General features: G+C 37.1%; 1 protein-coding gene across 1 annotated transcript; it reads right to left on the bottom strand.

Moving 5' to 3' along the window:
* Positions 1 to 6799: 6799 nt before the first annotated feature.
* Positions 6800 to 17812, bottom strand: si:dkey-118j18.2 (uncharacterized). Its single transcript, XM_057323137.1, has 5 exons — positions 17488 to 17812; positions 17093 to 17155; positions 16725 to 16884; positions 12463 to 12592; positions 6800 to 8468 (listed from the first exon to the last, which is right to left on the bottom strand). Exons 2-5 carry the CDS (start codon positions 17110 to 17112, stop codon positions 8269 to 8271), a joined length of 510 nt encoding a protein of 169 aa, XP_057179120.1. The 5' UTR covers positions 17113 to 17155; positions 17488 to 17812; the 3' UTR covers positions 6800 to 8268.
* Between the last annotated feature and the right edge of the window lie 148 nt (positions 17813 to 17960).

Genomic DNA, 17960 nt, shown 5'->3' with positions numbered 1-17960 from the left:
TGTACATTTGGAATACATTTAGGGTCTCTGTCTTTTTCATGTATAAGAGAGATTTGTTCCTCATATCATTTTTGCTAAATGAAATGCAAAAACCTTCAAGTTCAATATCTCAGAACTACTCAGACTGCAGATAGAACCTTTTAATTCCAAGGCGACAAGTTGTCTTTTAAAGGTTTTGAGATTTTAGGAAGTTTGTACATTTCTTATGATCGCAGACAGTGTAAGGAACACACAGATCAAATACAGCTTCCAGGACTGCTGCTGAAAAGCAAACTGGAGTGCTTTTTAATTAAAGAAAAATAGGAGACTCAATGTAAAAACAAGAACTGCTTACAAAATACCGCTCATTGTTAATCATTAAACTTGCTTACATGGTCTACTTACTTTCTGGAAATTGGATTTTATGAAAAATAAGGTGATATATATGGATATATGGCAATTACGTTTGAAGTCTCAGAAGCTTAATACAATAGCAAGAGAGTATTACAGTAATACAACACACACAGGTGTCAGGAAAATGTATAAGGCATAGCTTCAGATAACACGCTTTTATATTAGAAAGACATTTTTATATCACACGCTTCATTATAATAAGGAAGCTATATTTAAGTTAATTAGGTGTATTTAACATTAAGAAACCAATTTTTAAAAAGGTATTAACTTAACGTCACCAATTAATTTCTTCCTATTATATTTAGGCTCCATCAGATCAATAGCTAGCCTATACTAAGAAAGACACAAAAGATTCTGCAGCAATACAATAGTGCCGCTATAGTGCAGACACCTGTTTCAGGTGAAAGAAAGATTTTCCCAAATCATCACTAATATCTAGGATCAGAGGATTTGTGTCAACACTGCGAGCCACACTACCATTCTATCATGTTCCTTATGGCTGTCAGCTGTGAAGCATGGAATTGAATTCAGCTTGTAATAGAATCAAGCACATTGTCTCACTCCAGTGAGAGAAATAAGAGTGATAATGTCGGCTTTTCATGCAGCTGAAGCCGCTGTTCCACAAAGTGATTTTCAAAGGATTTATTTTTTCAGCTTTGGTATGATTTTCTCTGGTTTGAAAGAGCATTGTGATGGGGTCTGTTTTTTCAGGTAGAGTTTACCTCAAATTGTGTTTGTGATAGAGGGATGAATGGAATTGAGAAACAAACAAAACCGTATTACTCTACAGTTTCAAAGTTGTTTTTGTTTCACAACTTTAAAAAAAAGAGGTTAGTCATTAAATATTGAGTCGAATTCTCACATTAAAAAAGGAAACGTGAGTCTAACCTGACTTGTTTCTCAGGACCTTTCCCCATTAGGAATTTTAATTAAAGGCCTGCGTAAACGTAGGCGTCCATTTTTCTTTCCCTCTCGCATACATTTTGCTCTCGTTCTCTGAATGCTGTTGAATGAACAACCACATTATCGCTTAATTAATTTCTATCAGCTATGCCACAATGGCTTCAAGTGCAAAAACAGCATCTTTCAAAATGACAAAACGTTACAATCTCTTTTGTTGTTATGGAGGCCTGACGTCGCCTTCTCATTCGAAACCTTTCATTTGATGCCTTGTTTTCGCCACAGAAGGTGTCATCTTGATAAAATAATGATGTAGCGCAGAACAAAACTGGGTTCCTTTGTGCAAACACTGGTCTGTCTGTTATCGCCACAATATTAATATGCGAGTATGAACTCAACCCATAGTATGACTTCAATGGGCAGAATATTCCAGTTTTAAATTATACATTAGAATAGTTTTAAACCTTTAAGTGTCTTTAAATGTTTTTTTTTATTTGTTGAATTTATCTCCTCTCTAAAATAACCACAAAAGAGTGACAGACGGCCAAGCTCCTGACCACCGAGAGCAATTGTTGGACCAGCCATCCTAGATTTCCATCACCCGTACACATTAATATTCAGACAAAATGTTAAAAATGACTCATTTCCAAGACTCAAGCAGTGCGCAGACAGCTGAGAGATGTAAGCATGGACATCGCATCGCTTTGCTTTGCATTACTATAACCAAAGCTCAGTTATAATTACACCAAGGAGTAAGTACTGTATCAAGCGTTTTAGGTAATCCTGTGCTGTATCATTATAGCTTTCTAGCTTGCCAAAATACAGATCAAACACTTGTAATAGCTCAGCCTCAATCGGAAGTGTGTTCAAATGAACTGTGATAACACCTTCTATCACAGATGGTTTTCACAACGGAGTAGACCATACACACAGCCCGGGGGCACAAACTGAATTCTCCAGAGCAACAGTTCAGGCCATAAATATTTCTTCTCAACATGGCTAATGGGAGTCCGTCTGACTGCTTATAACCTCTGCCAGACTCTGAGAATGAGCTTTTAACTTTGCACACCTGGCACCTTTAAGTACAGGCAGATGGGTAGTGGAATTCAATTAAAATGGAAATCTTGCTCAATTAATGTAGTGGAACAGTGGTAACAAGAAACTGGGGGCCGCTGATTATCCGAGGCTCTGTTGATGAGCCAGACAATGGATTAGCATGGCACACATTCACAGACGTGGAGACAGGCAGACACACGCGGGTATGTCTGTGAATTATAAGTTCAGGTGTCTGGCGGCCCTGAAATTTACACACGGTGAATCCGGATGAACCGTATGCGTCACGACAAGCATACGTGCATGTTCTGTAAAACTGTTCAGTGTTTATGCAAAAACCACTGGATTCTTTGCATCGAAAAATTTTAGATGTTACCATTATTTGACCAAATATTACATAGAATGACCTCTGGTCATTGTTGTTGTATTACATTGTTTACTGTTCATACAAAATACTTCACTGTAGAAGAAATCCCATAAAAAAACAGTAATTTTATTTTACAAAAATGTTGTAAAGTAAAAGTACACGCTTTTCATGGTATTTTACACCCAACTTGTACATTTGCAGTCTATTTTTGTAATTTGACATTTTTACAAAAATAAGTGAAAATTCTGTAAAACAATACAGTAAAATTATGTCAAATTAGAGTTTTTGTGTCAAACGGTGAATGGGTTGAGCGTGACCAGACAAAATGAAGGTCGCTCTGTGGTGCAACTCATAAGTATAGCTAATTTAAAAAGAGTAGCACTATGGCTTGCCATTAGTGGAAAATCCCCCTGCCGGGGTGACAATTTTCCATTTCGGCAAACTTTCCCTGTAATTTATGTGAAAATATTAATTCAACACGACAGAAAATCACAGCAGCAGGCAAATATTGCCTCTGCCTTGTGATACTTTAGGTCGAGCACAGCAGCGAGTTGAAGCCTCTGACCTTGAGTGACTTTGTTGTCCTGTTTTCAATAATGAAAAAAGACAAGATTAATTGTGTCAGTACTTATAAATTTAACTTGGCTGACATGATGTGTGGGACATCAGTGAGGTAGCAGTTTTGAAGGCTCTGGCACGAAACTTAATTTTCCAGTGCTGAGAAGAGAGCCAATGCTGCCAGTTTTCATGCCCATCATCTGATAACCAGCATCATTTGAGTTATTCTAACAAAGGAAACATCCATTGTGTAAACAACACTGTTTCTGCTTATGAGGTGACATCAAAATCTAAAAATTCAGCCTGAAAACTATCCTCTCTGTCTATAATCACAGAGGTCTTCATAGTAGGAAGTGCTCTCCCAATAGATGTGATCTCAGAAACAAAAACTTTTCTTTTACTTGCTAAATATCTAAACTTATGTTATGTTTTAAAGCAACAGTGTGGCTATACATCAATATAAATCAATGGGATATCAATTATTCTTCCTTTCAGAGGCACTAAAATAGAGTGAACCTTATTCAGAGAGAAGTGGAAAGTCAGAAACCACAGTGATATTCTGGGATATTAAATCCAATTTTGACCAGTTAATAGTTTTAGAATAAAAAATAAGAAAATAAAATAAACATTTTTTAAAAAGGTACAATAGTCCTTTGAAATCTATTCTAACGTAATGAGAGTTTAACTTGTGATGTTAATGGCAAACAACAAGTGTAATATTTGCAATAACTTTTATTATGTTTACCTGCTACTATACTGTCGAAGTAGCAATTAAACATAAGCTGCTCCAGACAACGCAGTTCAGATGACCATTTAAATCTGGTTTATAACCTCATAAAGAACTGCTCGCCGAAGAATAAATCTGACATGACATTTTCTGCTCATCCGATAATCCTAATGAATACTTGATAAGTGGACACTAGGATCCAAGAGCAAAAAAAAGAGAGAGAGAATGGGTCAGCTTTGGTGCCTCCAGAGAGAAGAAATAAAGACTGGACAGAAGCACAGATGAGTCAGGGACGGGTGCATTTGAGGAATAAAACCATAGCTCCAGTCTGTTGTATTTACATTCACTGATTAAACTTCTGGAGGTCAATATTTGTTTCTCACACCAGACTAACGTGAATGAAAGTTGCAGGCGCTCAAGGCAACACTTTCTGTGTTCCTGCAGGGTGTAATAAAGCCACTTACTTGTTGAGTGCTGTGTCTGTGCTTCAATTCCTAGCAGGAGCTGTGAAAGTGAATAAGTCCGAACACTTGTGCATTAAGCATTGAAATTGAACATTTCCTGCCAATGTTAACACAGGGTATATACAGGAATCATGGAGCTAAATTTAATACTTTTTAAGACCTTTTTCAAGACTCTTTCCATATAAGACCTCATCGACACTTTTTCGTTTTAATCGGTTACATTGGCGACACATTAACTTACATTTATATAATGATTGTAAGATAGCACAACTAAACAGTCTTAGTTTGTAATAACTCCTTATTAATTTAACATAATTTAGAAGGGTGGGAACGAAGCACAAGAGAATGAATTGAGTGACTAACCCAATGCAAGGTTTATTAGAAAGAGAAACGAGGCTACGCTAATCGCCTTCCGACACACAGAGCAGTACACCTCACGGTTATTACCAGAGACGGCCCTCAGCCATGGTTCCAACTCTTTATCCTCCAACCATGTTGTTTAACAACCGGGTGTAAATGGACCTCCCACTATTCGCCTATACCTACTCAATGATTAAATTCAGGCAAACTTTAGCATACAGTATGACCTCTTTGGACTAGCGATGCACGGAAGTGAAAATTCTTGGCCGAAGCCGAATAAAAATGAAACACTTGGCCGAATACCGAACACGGCTTTTCTTATTTCTTCTATTTATTTAGCCAATTTTTTCACTATTGCATAAACTGAATGGTCGAAATGTGATTTTTATATTTTGTCTTGCTTTTCATTATAATACAATATAACCTAAAATAAAACTGAGCAAAACAAGTCCCTGTTGAAAAAAACAGCATATGCTGGTTTGGTATGTTTTGATGCTGGTTTACGCTGGTCATATGCCGGTTTAAGATGCACACAGAGAAATACATTTGGAAGAATACTTCCAAACAGTTCTTGGCCACCATTGACTACCCTAGTAAGAAGAATTGCTTTATAAATGTCTTTGTTCTGTTGAAGATATTTGGAAGAATATAGGAAAGCAAACAGTTCTGGGCACCATTGACTTCCATTGTAATTTTTCCTAATATGGTAGTCAATGGTGGCCACTGTTTAGGTTACATGCATTCTTCCAAATTTCTTTCTCTGTGTTCATCAGAACAAAGAAATGTATACAGATTTGGATCAACTTGAGGGTGAGTAAATGATGACAGAATTTTTAATTTTGGGGTAAACTGTCCGTTTAACAACAATAACAAAAACATTTCTGCATTTGGCAGACACTTTCATTTAAAATCACTATATCCACCTTTGTGCCACAATGTCGACTGCATATTCAGAATACTGACATTAAAGAAAATCTTTACATTCAAAATGTATAAAGTTTAAGGCATTGGCAAGCTGGTATAAAGGTCAGTATAATACTTCATGCAAGCCACATCTATAGTCAAAATCTAAACTCTAGTGCACATCCAGCCTGGATGATTTACACATGCGGTTGTGAGAGATCTGTCAAAGTACAAAAAGTTTAAAATATCATGCAAAGTTGAGTCCTTCAGTCATAAAATAAAAGTTACGCTGAACGCCAGGAGCCACCCACTTTACTATTTTGACAGAGATTCTATCAACCCACACGAGAGAGTAGGAAGCAAAGCACAGAGGGCATTGGCTCTGCAGGGTTATGAATATGGAAATATGTAATACACAGCAGGATGTTAAAAATAAAGCGGAAAGGCAACTTTTCGTAAAGATGCTGAGAACTTAAAAAGAAAAATATCCAGCACGACAGAACAGATCGGGGTAAAGCATAGTGAGCTACTGCCCCCTTCTGGTGACAGCGAAAGCAATAGGGCAACATCCCGGATAGTGTGCTAATGCAGTGGTTCTCAAACTTTTTCGTTGTAAGGCCCCCTTTGTGTTAAGTGCATCGCTTTGCGGCCCCCATATAAAGACGTATAATCTTAAACTTAGAATTTTAATTAAACCAAAAACATTCAGTTATACAATGCTGAAACCTCAATTATTTTGGTTGGTGGTGTCATTTTTCTGATGTTTGATTGCATAAAATCTATGAGAAATTTCTATATTTCATAAAATGCCACAAAATCTGTGGCCCCCCTGGATCCATCTTGGGGCCCCCAGTTTGTGAACCACTGTACTAACGTCACCACACTATTATTTCAGCGGCAAATGTTATGTGGCCCAAACTTTTAACTTCCGGTAGACCTCTGCAAAGAATATAACTGTTGAGTAGTTTTAATTTAATGTAATACAATTAATACACAATAAAATATTCATATAAATGAATTAAAATAAATTGTTTCATAATAATCAAACACAGACCGGAAGTTACCTTCCGTGCGTTCGATCATGAAACCGTCCATATATTTGTAATGCAATATTGTGCAGTTTTTAACAAGAACAGATTACTGAGACGACATGCTTCATTTGCCAAAAAGCAGTTCGCTCGACTTTACCCAACTTTTTTTGCGATCAATAAAAAGGAAGTAATACCAAAAATATTCATTTAACCTTTGAGGTCAGTGGCATATCACACTGAACTCACAAACCAACCAACAGAACAGACAGGTCCACTGATTTTGTTAGAGATAATATTATTCAGACACTTCACCCAACTTTATTTTTGAAAGAGATTTGAAGGATTTTCATAAATACAAAAATAGCATATACAGTACTTCAGTCTAAATGAGATAATACATGTTGCAGGATTAGCATTTTAAATCAAATCATGATTAAATGATATTATATAGTGAATGTGGAAGGACTCGGAGGGAAAACTACACACATATTCTAAAAACATACTTGCATTACATCCTTTCATGTGGACTTTTTTAAACACAAAAAGAATATTGTTCCCATTATGTGAACCTGGTATATGCACAGTTGCACAGAGATGACATGCGCTCACCAAAGCACATCAACATTTTCACGAGGAAGTTCTGTCAGGGTTTATCAGACATTTAACACATGCGCACACTTCCACGCAGAGGATTTCTAGTTCAGTTCATAAGGGCACTGTGATTCGAATGCATCGGTTATTACAGTTACCTGAAAAGCGATACGGCATGGAGTATGACTGCTGCACATTTACACGAGACATAACAATTGCCACACTATCCACACTATCTGCTCTGGTTGATTCATGAATATTGGATACATACCAGAATTAAGGCAATTACAACACATTAAAAAGTGCTTCACAGGGCAAAGTTTTTTTTAATTGTCATCACATATAAATTGAGGTTATAAATAAACCTGAGGCTAGACCTCTATACTTTAACCTCTCCATTTGAGACTTTAGAGAAGATTGAAAGAAAAAAGTGTCAACAACATTGTCTAAGCAGAATGCGCTTGTAACTTGGCACTGATCAGACCTATGTACAGTTTACGTGATATAAACTGCTAATGTTCAAAACATTAGTCCCCAGGACTGTCGCAAAGAAATATTTGTGAATATTCTCGTCTAAAATAACTGGATTGCGAGGCGTCTATGATACGGCTATGCCCTGTCGTGATGCTGGCTGAAATGGGCATAAGGCATGAATGAACTAAAAGCACCGGTTTCACCAGTGGGCAGAGCAGTTCTCAACTCTGCCAGCAGATGGCATCGAGCCAGTTATTCCTTATACGGCTTATCAAGCACTATGCAAATTCTCTTATTTTAGAGAAACAATATTCTTTTTCTTTGTATAGTTTTTCTGATCATTTCAAGTGGCTTGTAAGGAAAATAAGTCCAGAGGGGAAAAAAAATAACAACCTGGGGAGGGCCAAAAGCGGTTGCTTAGCCCTTGTTTTTAAATCGGGGATGTGTTTAATTTGACCTTCCCTCGGATTGTGACTGGCTGTTGTCTACTTGCTGATTGGCTGGAGAGATGGCACTGGGCGTGTAAGGAGGTGGGGCATCGGTGATGGTGCTAGAATCGTGACCGTCCGGGATGGTGATGCTCAGGGATGTGTCGGTGTCGTCATTTTGAGCAACCTCGCTGTACGGCGGAGGCTTCAGATCGTTTGCTGTGTAAAAGAGAGAGAGGATACATATGCAATGATAATGGAAGAGGAAAGTACAAAGAAAACATAACACACCCAACAAAACACAAGCAGTGTTTTTGACAACTGAATTAACTTTTAGGGCTCACTTACAGATTGCAGAAAGTTAACAAACCTCATAATACACAACTCAAATTGTTCAAATGTGTCAACAGAGTTTCATCTATCAGCAAAGTCTTACAAAAAAAACCTTGAAATGACCCAACGATGCAACATGCATTCTAAACAGCAAGGTCATGCGTATAAAATGACATAACTTCCTGTTTTTATCCTGCAGGCCACTGGAAATGATTCTCCAAATCTCAATGCCCCAAACAAAAGCAAATATTGCCAAATTTCCATGGAACAGATGACTGTTTCACCATATAGAGAATGCTACCGCACATACTGAAGTTTATTAGAAGAAAAGCGAAGGGTAGGAGGGGAGTTTCCTTTTATGTTCACATATCAAGAAACGGTGGAAATGTTGAATGATGTGAAGGATCTCGCAATGACTGCTCACTGAAGGTCACACAACAAAGAACACATCCTTTTCTGGAGATTTTATCGCACACACTACCGTATCAAAGCAAATGCCAAAGCACACTTTAGCATCTTCACCACTATATCTAGTTCTCTGTGCTTCTTTAGACGTGTCTGACTAGCGCGCGTCACAGTACGTAACGTTATTATGTCAGAGGCTGAAAGCAGTCTTTGTGGCTTTCCAAACGCATGCGTGCCCACAAGGCTGTACAGTGCAACATATGCATTTACCAGTGTAGCACACATAGGATACAGTTTGGCAGGTGCATTAAACAGAGCCGCTTGTTTGTGTAAAGTGCGTTTGTCGTTGTTCTTGTAGTACATATAACTATATGCGGACTTGTGGATGCCGAATCCTGTTATTTAAACATGCCATCTGGCTTTCCTGTGTGTCTGAGTGAATAAACTGCACAGTTTAATGCGCTACACGCGTGATGCTCATGTATTTGTCTGTGTCTGCACTGTATGAGGACATGAACACATGAACATCATCTCCAGAGTTGCTCTGAGAGTTAATTTTAACGAAATATATAACTATATTTATTAGTAAAAAATAAAAAACAGAACTTAGAATTTTTCTAAATAATTAAGGTAAACTAAATGCATCATGCATAAGCTGAAGTTAGTTGTTTAACTTTGAAATTATTCTCTGTATTTTTAGAATATTATTAGAAAATGTTCCTTTTTCTAAAAAGGAAACAAATTAGTTGTTCATTTTAATAGACCCGTCTTATTTTCTCTTGTATATTTAGTATTGCTCTTTAATAAAGAAATAGTACTTATTATCCGAATACTCAATTAATCGATGGAATAATCAGTAGAATACTCAATTACTAAAATAATCGATAGCTGCAGCCCTGGATAGAATTTGAGAAGTATGGCTCAAGGTAAAACATCACAATTCCTCATTTCATCTGCAGCAATACAATGGCCAGGGCATACATTTTACCCCACTGTTATGATAGATGCCAATCGTGTTTTTAATTTGGTTTTATTTTTTGTTATAAATGAATAAAATAAAGACTCTCACATAGTGTCCCTTAAACATTATAGTGCATTATATGAAATAAGGCACATTATTTGGTTTGTGGTTTTGTTTGTATGCAAGATGTGCTTTTCAAAAAAGACTAATTTTGAGCTAGTCCCTTCTTGTAACAGACGTTTGTAAGAAAAAGTGTCAAAACGCTTAGGGAACAAAAACAAGTAAAGTGGAAAAAGCTCAAATATGACACAGAAGAACAGTGCCTTGAGCCAGAATCTGCAGTTTGCTTTCAATTTCAGTTCTCCACACGAGAAGATAAAAATTCTCTTCTGCTGCAAAATGAACAATCAGTCTGCAGTATGATACTGAAAAAGTAATATGCAATAACTTGCTAAATAATGTGATCTGTGATATGCAATACACTTACACTTTTAAGTGTATTGCATATCTTGCTGTGCGTGTGTTCACTACTCTCTGGATGGGTTAAATGCAGAGGTCACATTTCGGGTATGGGTCACCATATCTGACTAATAGGTCACTTTCACTTTCACTTTTAGTTTGTATTAAATCAATTTGAACTGTATTAAATTATATTTAAAAACTAAAAAAGACATAACCATAATACAATACATCTGCTATCAGCATCGATCTAAAAATACATAACTTTACGTATTAAAATCATTCAGTTATTGCAAACCATAAATGCATTTTAGTGACATTTTGAGATGAGTTTATACTGTAGCCCTAGTCGGCATCAAACCTAACATACAGTGCTCTCAATGCCAGATTAACGTCTCCTCCACGTGTTCCATGTCTAGTGGACAGCTGGTGTACATAAATGTTCTTCCCGATATGTTAGTTACAAAACCTGCCAATTAAGAAACATTGATCATTGGCTAATTTAAGATGGCTTGATGTCTGTAGGCCCACTCTCCAACTGCTGTTCCCACTTCCCTCGTCATTAAATTCCCTCTTGTCCCTGTTAACCATTTACAGATCAAGCGGCAGAGCGAGAGAAAGCAAAAGAATACCCTTTCTTTAGCGAGACATAGCAATCTTAACACTAACAATGCTTGTTGGCAAACTACCTCATCCCACCAAGTGTTGTATGTCACTACAGTGTGTGTTCTTGTTTTGGTTCATTTATGGTTTTTCTTGCATACAATCAAGCTGCTTACTATGAAAGTCTTCTAAACAGTTCAATTCAATTCAATTTTATTTATATAGCGCTTTTCACAATGTGCATTGTTCCAAAGCAGCTTTACAGGAGAAAATAAGAAAAACTGAAAAACACAAAAAAAAGGTAAAACACAGCACAGTGCATGGTGTTTATAGAACAATCAAGATTATTATAGTAAATAATATCTAATAAATGCAGTCTCCCGGTGGTTTATTTAGCATATTTTGCATTAAGTGAATGCTTGGCTGAAAAGATGTGTCTTTAATCTAGATTTAAATTGGGAGAGTGTGTCTGACCCTCGAATAGTATCGGGAAGGCTATTCCAGAGTTTAGGTGCTACGTATGAGAAAGCTCTACCCCCTTTGGTGGATTTAGTTATTCTAGGTGTTATCAAAAGTCTGGAGTTTTGAGATCTTAGAGAGCGTGATGGGTTGTAGTGTGGTAGAAGCTCTGTTATGTAGGTAGGGGCTAAACTGTTTAAGGCTTTATAAGTGATTAAAAGAACTTTAAAGTCAATACTATACTTAATGGGTAACCAGTGAAGGGATGATAAAACTGGAGTTATGTGATTGTATTTTCTGGACCTGGTTAGAACTCTGGCAGCTGCATTCTGAACTAACTGTAGTTTGTTTATTGATGATGCAGGACAACCACTAAGCGGTGCATTACAGTAGTCAAACAGCTCAACTGTTACTGAAATACATCATGAGCTGATTTTAGAAGTGAGCATAAAGTGTAACATAGCAGAGTATGGGGGGAGTAGCACATAGTTCAACAGAGGTTTAATCATTTACATGCCAGAAATGCAGTGAGCAACCATTTGGAAAAGCATTTTTCAAGACGACTTTCGTGTGCGCATTTGGCAGTCGCTGTTATACAAAGTGCTCAGGCTAAATATTTAATTTGTGTTTGCATTCCATGGGATTTGAACCCATGACCTTGCCGTTGCTAGCGCCATGCTCCATCAAGCTAAGATACTGGAAAGATTGAGTGCAGTCACATCCAGCAATATTACAACTTGATGTATATAATCAAGAATAATAAGACTAAATATACCCTTTAGACTGAATGTGCAAATTCGTATTAACTTTTTCATAACATTCCTCCGAACTATATCAAGTCAATGTCTACATAACAGACAGCACACAATGATTTCACCTCGACTGAAATGCGCTAGCAACAGTTTTGATCAAGACTTTTCTTAATAATCTTAATATAATCTATTCTCGTCCCCACGCAGGCTGTGGTGTATTTGTACAGTGAGACAGTCTTACCTCCAGAAACGGCCTCATACGGTGGAGGCATGTCCAGATGAGAAAGCGATGATGATGGTGGAAGAGAGGCGGACGGTTCGCCTACAGAGCTGTCGTCCTGAACGCCGTACCAACTGGGCCAGATTGATGTCTGTGGAGCAGAGGTGCAGTAGGAGTTAAACACCCACAATCGGACAGGAATCAGACGTGTTGTACACTTAAGTAACCAACAGGAAGCATCTGAGGTTGAGTAATTCTCTTCAAAAAAAACTTTAAATATGTGTGGTGGTGAAAGCAGATCAGGTCAGTCTTTGTGAGAGTCTGTTTTGAGATGCTGGAATTGTGCAATTCTTTGCACATGTCTGATCTGACTCTTGTTTAGCAAAAATACTTCAGAAACCGTTCTGTCCTGGTTCATAGTTAAAGATATTCATTTGCTTAAAGAGGACGTGTGTAAAGTTTTTTCTTTAAAGGTGATTTGTAAGCCACAATGCTAATGTGCCTGATGAAGACCTGACGGTCGAAACGTTGCGCTATCTAATAAACTTTGGAGCATTTTACATCAGTGTGTGGACTACACATTTCATCCTTTTGTGATTTACCTTTTTTGTTGTCCGGCACCTGAGCCCAATCTGGGTTACTTGGATGTGCAGACCTTTTTGCGTTTATTGAAGTTTTTTCTTTCCCATTTTATTTCCTAGACTATAAACATGCCATTTTTAGATAATCTGGTAAAATGTAAGCACAGGAATTGTAGCACTACCAAAACATTACTGATTTGATCATATCAACTTGTCCAACACAGAAACAAACTTTGTTTATTCTACTAATGAAAGATACTTACAATCTTTTGAATCCCCAATTATGGTTTTGTATAAAATTATACACTGCAGCCCACAGAAAGCTTTCGGATCTTAATGATCAGGTATTTCCCTTTTAGATTAGATTTACAGCCTTTGCCATGAACTCAAAAGTGAGGATGTCATCACAGGGCTCTAGAGTGTGACCAATTTGGTCGCACATGCGACCTAATTTCTCAATGGTGCGACTAAAATAAATCTGAGGTCACACCGGTGGGACCAGCCATTCGATGGAAAAAAAGTCTCTGCGAAAGTCTCCCTGTGGTTCAACAACAGACACATTAGGCCCATATCGTGGTCTAAACCAATCAGAGATAGTGAAGGGCGGACCCCCCTCTGATTGGCCGTGGTCCAGATATTCCTGTACGTGTGTGTACGTTTGAAAAAGCTGTGCTGCAGTCGGACAGAGAGGTGAGTAGCCTAGGCCCGTCAGATAAACAGAGTGGATGATGAGAGAGGATGAAAAGAACGACTGATAACTTTTGCGTTAAGAATGTTAAGTTAAGGCCTGTTCCGTCCGAAAATCATAACCAATGCTCTGACTCGCTAGACTGCGACTAAATGGTCTCATTTTGCGACAAATTTTCCTGCCAGTGCGACAAGTTTTTCTTAATGGTCGCACCGGTGCGACTGTCAAACTGATCAATATATAATTTTTGCGTATTATAAATTTAATGCGCAGAAATGTTATATTTTGCAAGCTGCGCATTCAGTCAATCATTTTCGTCTCCCCTCCTTCAACCATTCTCTTATCAGTGCCCCGCCCCCAAAGACGTAATTCGCGGGTTACGGGTAAGAGGTGAAGCGCTCAATCTTGCAATTTAAATAAATATGCAGAATACAAGAATTTCCCCTGCTAAGGTACAAAACAGCAAAGATAACGAAATGTGTTGCAAGTATTGTATACATGTGAAGCTAATGCAGGAAACATGTGTTTAAACTTTATGCACTAAACTATTGTATAAAGATCTCTAACAATACTGCAAAGCATACAAAACGGTATACATCACGCTAAATACTATGTATTTGTGAGTCGCTATTGATAGAAGCCAAACGTGTATCAATGCAGCTTTCATGATGAATAATCACTAAAAGCCTTCAGGTCTCGCGGGTTGTTTGAGATGCGCGCGCCCAGAGAGTCCGAGCACAAAATACTAAACGGAGTTCTCTTTCACGCCTTCTTACTCTGAAACGGACATATTAACACAAAATAACCTAAAAATTCCCATATTAACAAGAAACCTTGTAAAGGTATTCAGTTTGTTTCGTGACCAAACAGTTGGGAAACAAAACACGTGTTCCAGTATATTGCGCGAGCTCTTAAAGGGGCAGCAGCATAATAAAGATCTCTGTTTATAATGTTCATCAAACAACAATGGACGGGTCCCAAAACACTCACTGATATTAAAGGAATTGTGTTCTCTTATAGGAGTCGTTCACAACAAATAAAGGAAGAAAGTAGCTTTAAGAAAGATGTGCTTTAAATATGGTAAAGTGTTGAAAGAGAGTTTACATATACAATAAAAATAATTCAATCATAAACACTGATTTGTATTAATTTCTAATTGATTTATTAATGTATTAAACACATTTGAATGAAGTTTTAGTGATTATTTTTTCTTTAAAAAAAAGAAAAAACTCCTCTGCAAAAAGTTAGTCTAGAGCCCTGCATCATTTGTGAAATATACTGAATAAGGCTTCTCAACATAGAGATTTGTTTAGCATCCAACAGAGTGACTATATATTATGTATGACTATTATACGAGAGATTAGAATGCTGTTCTACCAAACAACCTTATAAGGCAAAACAAACAATAAACAACTGTAAAAACTAGAACGATGCATGATGTCCAAATATGATTTGACTGTTAACAAACTGAGGGCATTTCCGGTGTAGAGGGTTAGAGGCAGCTTGTGTTTCTAAAAATATATTGTTCTTTGCTCTTCTGAAGATAAAAAAACAGTCTATTTTCAAAGCCATGTAAAATGAAACATTAAACAGCAAAAGTAGTGCACTAGGTATACTGTGAATGGATATTAAGATCTATAAATGGTGGCTTATAACACTATAGGTAAAACAGATGTTAGCAAATGCATCTCCTTAAATTATTAACGGAAATTGTACAAACATAAAACCTGTTTGAATGGCAAAGCGTTTTCTTTCCTTAATACAGTTAAACTTCTTTAGCAGATTAATTCCAGATGCCTGAGTGAATATAGAATCAGGAAAAGTTCTCATTTTGAAACAAAGGTTTTTAGCATTACAAGTTTTAACATGAAGCAGAGCTGCAGACAAAACGCATTCTACACTTCAGTCTCCTAAAGAGAAATCTTACGAAGATACAAACACCTGACTGTATGAGTGAACAAGCTTCACTTAAACTGCCAAAAAACACAAAACCTTTTAGGAATGTTATTGTCAGCACTGTAACGGGCCCCATTCTTGTTCCATCTAAACAGCTTCTCTTGGCTTCTTCAAGCTTTTTCACAAGCACCAGCTAGATTTGACAAGCGCTGGGCACCAACAAGTGAAGCGATTCTCCAAAACAGAAGAGCTCACACAATTACAGGCCTGTGCGAATCACACGCAACCGAGACCTGACACTCCCGCCGGCCTCAGTGTGGTTTAACAAGTCCACGCTGTAGCTTTCAGGGTGGATTTTTTTAGCATCACAAGTTTAAAAAAAGCTAGGCACTAAGGTCAAAACTGGTGTTGTGAAACAGTAAAAGTGGAAGTGCAGCAAAACAGTTTGAAATGGATTCTGACCTTCTGGGTATGTAAATACCCAGAAATATGTAAAAAAAAAAAAACTAACCCTCTCTCTTTCTCTCAACAGGTATTGGTCTAGCTTTTGTTGAAACTAGTAACTTTGTATTAGCTCCTATCGCTTATTGCTCCCTGAACTCGCTGTAAGTCGCTTTGGATAGAAGCGTCTGCTAAATGACTAAATGTAAATAGTACATGTAAATTCTCTACAGGAACATGTATTCAAATAAATGCGTGTCGCTCAGTCTGAAATCCAACCAGACTGTAATGTGAGCAAATGCACATTTCTCTTGCTCAGATACAGATTATAGATACAAAATGTATTTCTTTAGTGAAACACAACAGCATTTTGGAGCACGACAGCCCTACTATACAGAAAACCTAAGATATATAGCGCAAATCTGAAATTACACTTAGTTGAATAATGATAATTTTGGGTGAACTTTTCATTTACTTACAACTTGAAAGTGAGGGAAAGACATTTGTCTGTCAGCCTAACAGTCTCATTCTTATTTCCCTAAACAAAATGTCTGACACATTTGCATTTGAAAAATACCCCAAAGAGTTTTCAAAGCAACTAATGACTCACAGCTAAGAAGGCCACACCCTAAAAGAACAAAAAGGATGCGATTGGGCAGAGGCTGCAATTGACTCACATTTTGTCTTTCACAGATCTGGTGCAGGTAAGCTCTTCCTCCCACAATGACAATCTGTGCATTGCGAGGATTGCTGAGGTATGCAGCGAGCTGTCTTTGCCTTGAGCGGTACCAGCAGATGTAGAAGAAGATTTTAATCATAATAAATATTATGACGACTCTAAAACAAATTAATAAAAAATCAAGATTGAATCATCTTTCTGAACCATGTAGAACAGAGCAGACAGTATGATTAGTGAAAGTGAGGAAGCATGACTTTTATTTGTTTAGTGTCATATATTCATTACCATAAACTGTTGCATAAACTGATAATGTTGAAACTAAAAGTAATCAAATTCAAAAGTAAAAAAACTTTCACAAAAACTTACATGTACCAGTACAGCTCCATGCTTCTCACCAGTTGGTATCAATTATCATAATCGGCTTCCAAGCTAAAATAAGACAGGATATGTAATGTCATTTGTAAGCAATTGTAGTTTGGATGATTTTAATCTGTGTACTGACAGCATCTAACCAAACATGGGTGTCAATCTTCACAACAGCTTATTTCTTTATCAAAATATATATGATTTACGGGGTTGGGTTATTTCTTAACATAAAACTCATCATTATGAGAAAATAAACTAACATAACTACAAGCTTAACTTAATACATTTACGTAAACAACGGCTACCAACACACAATTAGCACTTCAAAAAGATTTATAAGTATTAATCAGATAATTGTAATAAAACAGTTATGTTTATCTTTATAATGCGCTTACCTTTTAAAAGCGTAAATAACACAGCTGGCACGGCATCTGTAACGTTACCTCATACACAAGAGAGGAAGTCGCTTTGCTAACGTGCTAGGAAAGAAATTTGCCCACGTAAAGTAAAAACACTAAAAATATTGGTATAATTTTACAGAAGCTCGGTGTCACTAATTAATTGTAGGTCAAGTGTGCCTCTCCTGTTAGTACATTTTAACATTTAAAAGTGTCAAAGGTTTCGGTGAATATGCTCCGCTGCTGTTTTTTCCATGAGCAAACGGAGGGGTTTGCTGTAGTTCCTTTCCTTCTGTTGTCTCGAAAGGCGTTTTTAGTTTTGTTGCATTGTGGGAAAAACACTTCAAATAAAAAGTCTCTTATCCGTTCCAAGTCAGGTTATTAAACAATTCAAAATCTGAAAAATAGTATGTGTTAACAATAGTAGATATGAAACGTTGTAAAAATTGTATAAGCGTTGCGTCGTACTG

Source organism: Triplophysa rosa, linkage group LG23 (assembly GCF_024868665.1).
Source record: "Triplophysa rosa linkage group LG23, Trosa_1v2, whole genome shotgun sequence".
NCBI lineage: Eukaryota > Metazoa > Chordata > Actinopteri > Cypriniformes > Nemacheilidae > Triplophysa > Triplophysa rosa.
This window is presented reverse-complemented; position numbering and strand designations above follow the sequence as displayed.

What these genes read in the sequence shown, in the direction of transcription:
- si:dkey-118j18.2 (XM_057323137.1), bottom strand. Translation starts at nt 17,112, where the DNA reads ATGGAGCTGTACTGGTACAT. An exon ending in ATGGAGCTGTACTGGTACAT is followed by an intron (nt 16,885 to 17,092) that starts GTAAGTTTTTGT and finishes AATTTGTTTTAG; the next exon opens with AGTCGTCATAATATTTATTA. An exon ending in GTATGAGGCCGTTTCTGGAG is followed by an intron (nt 8,469 to 12,462) that starts GTAAGACTGTCT and finishes TCTTTTACACAG; the next exon opens with CAAACGATCTGAAGCCTCCG.